The sequence below is a fragment of the Scomber scombrus genome, chromosome 5 (assembly GCF_963691925.1).
Source record: "Scomber scombrus chromosome 5, fScoSco1.1, whole genome shotgun sequence".
Lineage (NCBI taxonomy): Eukaryota > Metazoa > Chordata > Actinopteri > Scombriformes > Scombridae > Scomber > Scomber scombrus.
In genome coordinates, this window is record NC_084974.1 from 10,689,527 (window position 1) to 10,698,474 (window position 8,948).

Consider the following 8,948-nt stretch of genomic DNA (forward strand, 5'->3'; position numbering starts at 1 on the left):
TCTGAACAAAAAAGTACCTTTCAATGTGACTGAGCTGTGCAAATGCAAATGTGAAATTACCCTAATAACATAAAATAACATGACCTATGATGTTATTTATGTTATTTTTACACGCGAAGAACCCCGGTAAACCTTGCAGTTTTGAAACTGAGTGAAGCAGGCGTCTTAGACAAACTGAAAAACAAATGGTGGTATGACAAGGGAGAATGTGGACCCAAGGACTCTGGAAGTAAGGTCAGTCTCACGCTGCTGCGGCCCACAGAACGCTAGCCTGAAACTCTCATCCTGAATACGCTCCAGATTACTGCAACTACTGTTCTAGCCATAGCATTTTTTTTAAATACCTTCAATTAACCTGAAACATACAGTATCTTTAATGTGCTCCACATTAAACTGAACTGTTCATTTAAACTACTTCCTCACATAATTTTCCTATTTACATTTTGATGGTGGACCACATTTTAACTAAACATGCATCAGATTGAACTTAAATTCTTGTTCAGTTTCTGTAGCAATCTGTGGCAATCCCATCTTCATTACAATTACTATTACATAGATAAACTTTGATTGTCATAAGACAGTTGTCACTTTCATGTTTTTGCTTTGATCTCATACACAAGCCCATTTTTGTTAGCCTGAAACTCACCCACAAGATAAGAATACCACTGTCTCATTAGCTTTAGCATCAGTATATCTTGTTAGGAACTGTTGATAAATTGCTTTTATGTATGGGATTTATTGAGGACTAGGTCACCTATTTATTTCTATAACTTGGGAGAAGTTCTTGGTAATGCTTTATTTTACAGGTCCATCATTTTCTAATCATTTCCTAGAAACTTTCCTGGAGAAAACATTTGAATTGATACTGTAACCAGAGCCTTTTAGTCAACGGACATGCAAAAGGAGACAACAATACAGTAAATGGAGAATAAAGTTTCCAGTAATGAATGAATGAGTAATTGATTAATTATTCCTGAAATAATACAATAACTTCTAATAGGCACAAAGCAACTACATTTAGTACTAAATAGTCTTTATAATTACATCCTTTTTTTCCATTACGGACCTGTGAGATGAAGAATTACTGTATTTTTAGTATCATTTGCCATTTAAGTGCAACAGCTAATTTATAACCTTGATCTCCCCAGTTAAAACAGTTGTTTTAGATGTTTAGGATAGGTTACTGGAGCCTTTAAATTCAATTAAAACAGCAGTAAAGTGTCATCACCGCTCAGATTAAAGCCTGCTCTCTGATTTATTTAATAAAAAAAGATATACACTCTTTTTGACTTGTTAGATGTTAATTGATATCATTATGTTACAATAGAAATGTGATCTGTAGTTAATTGTGTAGTATATGTGTACATATGTTGTAGCTGTTGTGGTAGTAATTGTAGTTGTAGAAGTAGAATGTAATAATGATCATTTATAGTGAAGTGATAACACAATGTGCCATACTTTCAGTAGCATGGAATAGTACAGTAGTGACTGTATAATAACAAAGTTTGTTTGAGTCTGTTTTCACTTGATTCTCCATTTCTCTGTGTCTAACCCTGTGTACTCTCTATTTTCTCTGTCTGCTTTTTTCCCCCACTTCTTTACACTTCTTTACTCTCATATTTCCCCTTACCCCTCCTTAATTTTCTCTTCCGTGTTATTTCTCTCCGTTATTCTCTCTTCCTCCCACATCCCCATATTTATCATCCAACTCTTATCCCGTCTGCCTTTCCATTCCTTGATCACACCATCTTTCTCATCCATCATTGTTCGACTCCACTTTGTCCCCTCTTCTTTTTTATGTTTTACCCTCCACCTTTGTTTTCTCCTACACCTGTCCTCCATCTCCACTGACTTCAACTCCTCCTTCCCCTCCTACCCTCACTCTTTTCCCCCAAACACGTCCCCTCTCCCACTCTCCAGGACAAGTCGTCTCAGGCTCTGAGCCTGTCCAACGTCGCTGGGGTCTTCTACATCCTGGTTGGCGGCCTTGGCCTGGCCATGCTGGTGGCCCTGGTCGAGTTCTGCTACAAGTCTCGGGCCGAAGCCAAGCGCATGAAGGTGGACCTTAGCCCCTCCCACTGCCCCAGCCCCTCCCCCAGCACCCAGAATCTAGCCACTTATAGGGAGGGGTACAACGTGTACGGCTCCGAGGGGGTCAAGATATAGGGGTAGGATTTAGAGGCTCCCATATAGGTGGGGTAATGGTGGTGTTGATCATGGTGGTGGTGCTGTAGATTATTGTTCTGTCAATGTAGAGGCTGTCGCAGCAGCCCCACGCATACCGTGTTGTTCTTCATGTGGTCATGAGGATGTGGTCAAGCATTGTGGAACCAATGTAGCTTTTTTATGTTTCGTGAAAGCTTATTTTGGCTGTTTTCGTTTGTTATTGGCCTCAATATTTTCTTAGATTTTTGTTTGGTTGTTAATGTACGGTTAAGCCAGATTGGGGTTAGATTTCTGTGACTACAGATTTGGTTCCATCGTCTTTGGCTGCAGATGATGACGATGGTGATGATGATGATGATGATGATGATGATGATGATGATGATGATGATGATGATGATGATGATAATGATGATGATGACAGTGATGGTGATGCTCTTGGCTGATGACTTGACTAGGCACCTGCATTGCAATTTTAGCCAATAGTTAACGAAAAAATGATGAAGAAGGGATGCACAACTCCATCCTCAGAGGCTGACATATTAAATATGTATTCTGTTTATATGGTGCTAAGGGCTACTGCTTATTATTTTCATTATCAATTCATCTGCTAATTGTTTTTTCTCAATTAATGATTCATTATTTGGTCTATAAAATCTAATGTCTAAATAGTCAAAAAATAATACCATACATAATTATAATTGTAAGTAAATGATTACTTTTCTGTCATCTCATCAGTTCATAGACTAATCATTTTAGTTCTCATACTGTACATATAAACTAATCTTTGGACCTTTTTTTATTGATGTCATCATCAAAAAAGAACAATAATCAGCATAAATTAAAACATTTATTAATACTAAAACTGAATCTCAATGCTGAGATTTTCTTCTAATGTTTTAGTATTTTCTTCAGAAAAACTATTTTAAGGTTGTTGAGATAGTCTACTTCACTATCCTGAGAGCAAAAGTTTGTTATGTAGTGCTTCTCATTAAAATGTGAATGCTTCCAGCTACAAATTAATTAGCTAGGGTGTGGACACCAATTTTTCATCAATCTGGGTCTAACTTAAACTTGTGATACACAATGTGATAGACATCTCAGGGAGAAAAACACTCTAAGATATTCTTGATGTGAGTGGGTGTTCAGTCTTTTGCAACACTTTTCATAATTAGACTTCACAGTAATCCCACTAGCACCACCATGATGCCAGAGAAATGCATTGGGAAAGTAATGTGTGAGGTGAATGGAGGATGAAAGCAGAACATACCCTGTTAGTGTCTGCTAAGGTCAGCTCCGACTTAGCCTATTCAAAATGATAACTCTCAACTTTTGACTTTTGAGCAAACATTTCCTTAAAATATAGATTTAATTAAATAGCAGGATGATTTATTTTTTCCAGATAGCAGTTTTTAATTGCTTTTAATATTGGTTCATAAAAACTAGTCAACCTGCAATTAGTTGAATATTTTAACATGCTTTTATTAGTCAATCTTGAGAAATTTTAAATAATCTTAAGTTTAGCCCAAATGGTAGCTAACTACAATAGCAAATCAAAATAATTGTGTTGGTTATATTTAGATACATATTCATAGATCCATATTTAATAGGTGTATCAAATGTAAGTCAGGGAGGCCAGGACTAGAAGTATTTACACTAACATTTAGTTTTACCAATAGCAAATCAAGATACACAAGTAATAATCATCTGCACATTAGCTAGAGTTGAATTGAGCTCTCCCAGCTCCTGTGGCTCATAGCCAGCACTCTTTCCCATCTACCTTTTATGAGTTGTTCATAAACTAGAGTTGTGCACCCCTGCTGTTGACAGTCCAAACAAGCACTTTGACTTATTCCAGCCCTGACAACTTCAGACAGCCCAGTTACAGAGGAATAATTGATGAAGCAAACACTTCATACAGAACGGCTACTCAGTGATGTTGTAAAAGCATGACTCATGTTTATTGATGTAAAAGATTAATTAACTGAAGTAAAAGGAAATACCCAACTTTATTTTTTGATGATCTGCTTAGCAGATGATTCACTAGCATTATAGGTTTATATTTGATAATCACCTTGAGATAATTAACAGGATCAATCGTTCTCCAATATGCAAAAGAAAAAATGGCTAAATGTCAGCTGTTATCTGTTCAAAGATAATGGTGCCAACCTAAATGAGGTATAATGTTAACCACCGATAAACCGTTTTGAGAGAAGATCATTTTGGACTACTCTCAAAAGCAATAACACTGATGTTACCAGTGACTCTAGTCTGCTATGAAAACTCTGGACCGATGCCATACTTGTCTAGCTTTCATATTTCCTGATATTCACCAAAGATTCTATACTTTTAGAGATGCCTATTCCATGTTTTATCTTTCTTTTTTAACAGAGCTGTATGTCAGTATGACAGCACCTATTAAAACCTTTGTCTCTGTTTCCAGCAGCGTAAAGCCAAACACTGCTGGCTATTTGTTATTTCAGAGAAACTGTAGTGGCAAATAGTACATGTAAAAGCTTATTTTTAAGTATTTCCTACCAATCTATATGCCCAAAAAGTTTATTTTCCAGGACTACAGTATGTAGACCATTGTTTATAAGCAGACATTCACATTGCTTCTTTTAAAGGAAAGCTAGGTGTAAACACAGGTGGTTCGACCTGCTGGGCATTTCTGCCTGTCGCACCTCCGATGGTGCCATGGTGCAGGCTGCAGGATGATGTAACACATCTATTCTGCCAAACCACAGTGCCCAACCATGTTTCCTTTCCTTGCTTAATTTACAGAGATTACCTTATTTGGATTGCAAATGATTTCTGTATAACACCCTCTACAGTTATAGCAAGTGCAGCATAAATTGGGGGGAATTTTGACAAGTTTCAAAATCACAGCGCAAGCAACACCTATTGAACTCATTACTTTAAAAAAAAAATGCACAGTTGTCACTCTGAATAAATTGGCTCTCCAAGATATTTTATCTGACAGTAGCAGCACAGTTGTTACTGAAACATCATGGAGTAGCCGCTCCCTGTGAAGTGTCACCCTACTCTGAGCAGTATAGTCAGTCACTCCCTCTTTATAAATCTGAAACCTTGAAAGAAAAATCACTCCCTTCTGTTTTCCTTTGTCTTTCCAAAGTCACCTTCCAAAACCTACCCTTTATAAATTCTCACCTGATTTTTTCTGATAACTTAAATCCCCCCCCCCCCCCAAAATGCATGGTCACCTATGAAATGCAGATGTCTACTACTCAAACCTTTTTTGTCCACTTTGTACATGTTTGTTGACTGCTGCCTGCTTTCACCTTTACTTTTGCCTTTATTAGAACAGTGTTAATATTTGCACAGTGATAGTGTGTTAGTGAGATTTGAATGTATAGTTTGGGGTGCATTCACACCATGCCTGTTTGAGCTAATTCAAATGAAGTCTATGGTATTTCTCCTCATTGTTCAGCTTGTTTTGGATGAGGAGAGAAATGCCATTAAAACCTGGATGTATAACAAATTAGCATCCTGAGATGATCTAAAAACCCAAATGTTAAATACGGTGATGATTCATGCTGTGGTGAAACTTGTTCTCTGCAGCAAACACTTTACTTAATGGTCCACATTGATTTTATTTACAAAACCATTTTGCTTGAAGACTAATTATATGTTTCATGATCAATTAATCTGCGATAATTTTGAATTTTGAATTAATGATCAATTATGCATCCAGTCCATAAAGGTAACAAGGTAACACCTTCATATAATTAGTCTTAAACCCTTTATAATACTATAAATCAGAGAAAAGCAGTGAATCCTCATATCTGAGAAACTGAATCCAGAGCAAATGTTCGGCATTCCTGCTTGATTAATGACTTGAATGATTTACCGGCTATCAAAATGTTGATGATTAATTTGACGATTGATTGGTTAATCTATTAAATATGTTTCAGTATTAGTTTGCTTATAATGAGTTGATGAGGATCTAAACACAACTAAAAAGGACAGAAATGCATCATAGAAAATTGTTGCAACTATATGTGTGATTGCACCTTCAGACCTTTCTAATTGTTAGCATTGTTGTGTGTATGATATGTGTACAGGCACATGCATGTATATGGGTGTTTTGTGCATGTGTGTGTATCTGTAATGCAGTCGTTGCATTTATTGTACAGTTTCTATATTATACATAAGAACATTTTTATTCACATAAAATCTCCACTCTGCTGTCTCCTCCCTGACCCAACTCTTTGCCTCCTGGCTTCTCCATTTTTCCCTCTACCTCTCCTCATATAGCTGTCTTTTTCTGAAGCCATGCGAAACAAGGCCCGTCTGTCCATCACAGGAAGTGTGGGGGAGAATGGCCGCGTCCTGACGCCAGACTGCCCCAAAGCCGTGCATGCTGGCCACGCCTCCCTCCGACACCCCGGCCTTGCAGTGGTCTCCTCCGGACTGCCCTGAAAACCAAAAACACCTGCCGTGCCTTAATGACACACAAACATACAGACTTGGACAAGGACATGTGCTAACATACAATCACACACACACACACACACACACACACACACACACACACACACACACACACACAAAAACATGCATATAGTTGCAGAAACTCAAATACACATTCACTTAAATCAATACTCAGACACATTTCTACACACTTGAATACACAAACACACACTACGCATCATTGTCTCACTTTCCTGCTGCCACTGACTTATTTTACAAGAGGCAAGTGAAATACAACTGTGGACTTAACAGTGAGGGAAAAAAAACAACGGACAACTATACAACTATCACACTTGCCTGCAGCATTCATTTTATTTTTTTTCCCTTTTTTAAATTTTTTTGGGAGGATACCATCCTGATATCGACAAACTGACAAGAAAGCCAGCACAGACTTACATGAAATGAACTACGAGCTGTGAACATGACCACAAAACTGATCATGATGATGATAGTGATAAAGATGATGGCAACAAAAAAAGACAACCAAACTACTCTGTTCCTGCTCTGTCTTCATTGGACAACGTTGGCCGATTAGCCACACCCCTTGACAACGCCTTACTAAGACAAACATTGTTTTCATCATCATCATCATCGTGGTCATCGTCATCTTAACTTGCCTGCAAAGAGTGCCAGGTATAATCACCCTTAGAAGACCAGAAAACTGTAAGCTTGAACGTTCGGTCTGTGCAAACCCTCTACTTTGCCACGGACCGTTCAAACTGAATGAAAATGCTTTCTTACTACGCATATAGAATGATTTCTCGCCCCAAACCAGCGAGGGAATCAGCCAATACAGAAGTAACCTCGAACACAAATGTTTGGCTCATCTCGGCCACAGAATACACAGGGGTTTGTAAAAGAAGAAAAAAAATAGCAGTAGTAGTAATTAACAAAGTCTTTCATCAACAGCATCATCATAACAGTAGAAAATGCTCAATAGGAAAATGATGATTACTTTTTTTGCCAAGGGGCAAAGTTGAGGTCTGAGCTGTATATTCAGTGGTGAAAAGAAAAAAAAACACATGGGCAGATCTCAAATGGCTACCCAACAAGGTGCCTCTCAACCTGGACACTGGGACCTTACTGAAGTGACTGATTGGGGAAATAGCAAAGCAAAAATTATGTTTAAGATAGTTTAGATAAAATTTTTCAAATTCATAAAAACACATGCAAACTTCAGGTCCTCTTGAATAATTAACCCAAGCAGTTAGTTTCTTCACGTTTGCTTACAGTTGAGTGTTCAGAGGGGGGGAACTGTTTGTTTAAAGGGTCAGAAGTTGAAAAAGGTTGAGAGACACTGGTCTATGCTGTGCAGGCTTTGTTTGACTTGTACGTACAATTTCCAATTTCTTTCTAAGTAATGAATCTAATGTGCAGTTTGGGTGTCATTTGAGATCCTCAGTCTTTTTCCAGTGGCCGGGGAAAGTATCATATCAGAAAGCTTGCTTTTTAAAACCGTTGTAAATAACTGCGTAGCAAAACAGAACTCACCTGTCTTTTTTAATCATCTTAGATAACAATTCATTGCAATAATGAATATAAAAGAAAATGCCACTACTTGTAATTAAGATCAAATTGTTTTTATAAATCTACATATTATATATAATTAAAATAAATATATATCTATGCGTCTATAGAGAACTATAGAAAATACATTGATCACTGATTGTCAGAGGCCATGGCATACATTCTGTTATATGGCTGTTTTTGATAACTTGAGAATATTAATATGCCATCGTCTCTGTGTGTCCTACTCAACACTGAATGTCCATCTGGCACTCACACGGACACACACGAACAGTAGAACGCACGCACACACATTGTCGCATACACAGCTCAGAGTGATCACTGCAGCACTAGGAGAGGTTCTGTTTATTTTATTTTTGCCTTGTCTGTCTGTATGATGCATCATTAGTTTATTCACTGTTTTTCATCGTCCTCTAGTGTTTTTACCCCCAAAAAACTGTTGGTGCAGGTTCCAGTATTCAACGGTGAAGCCAATACAATGACAACATTTATGCAGGCCTCTAGAGAGTATGGGCCACTGTGACAACTGTAGTGTGGTGAAACAATCCTGTCTGACATTTCGGGGAAGTGTAGCATTTGTGTTGCATTCGATATTGGCTCAGCGCTTTTTGTCATTTGTCTTCTCATCTAGATATAAATCGGCTGCAGATTAAAAATCCCATCACCAGTTCAACCTAAAGGGGGTTTGCACTTTTTGGGGGAGATAATTGGATCCACTGTGCTCAGCAACAGCAATCAATCCCAGGAAATTGTTCAAATCTGTT

At 37.8% G+C, this 8,948-nt stretch overlaps 1 protein-coding gene across 2 annotated transcripts in view; it reads left to right on the forward strand.

The window, feature by feature from the left end:
- The window catches only part of gria4a (glutamate receptor, ionotropic, AMPA 4a), a 98,764-nt gene extending 92,158 nt beyond the window's left edge, over window positions 1-6,606 (forward strand). Inside the window, exons 16-18 of one of the 2 annotated variants that reach the window (XM_062419788.1) lie at window positions 120-234; window positions 1,921-2,058; window positions 6,442-6,606. In XM_062419788.1, coding sequence (XP_062275772.1) covers window positions 120-234; window positions 1,921-2,058; window positions 6,442-6,606 — 418 coding nt within the window. The remainder of the gene's footprint in view (window positions 1-119; window positions 235-1,920; window positions 2,059-6,441) is intronic. The other variant, XM_062419787.1, reaches the window with a different exon arrangement.
- Window positions 6,607-8,948: the final 2,342 nt, after the last annotated feature.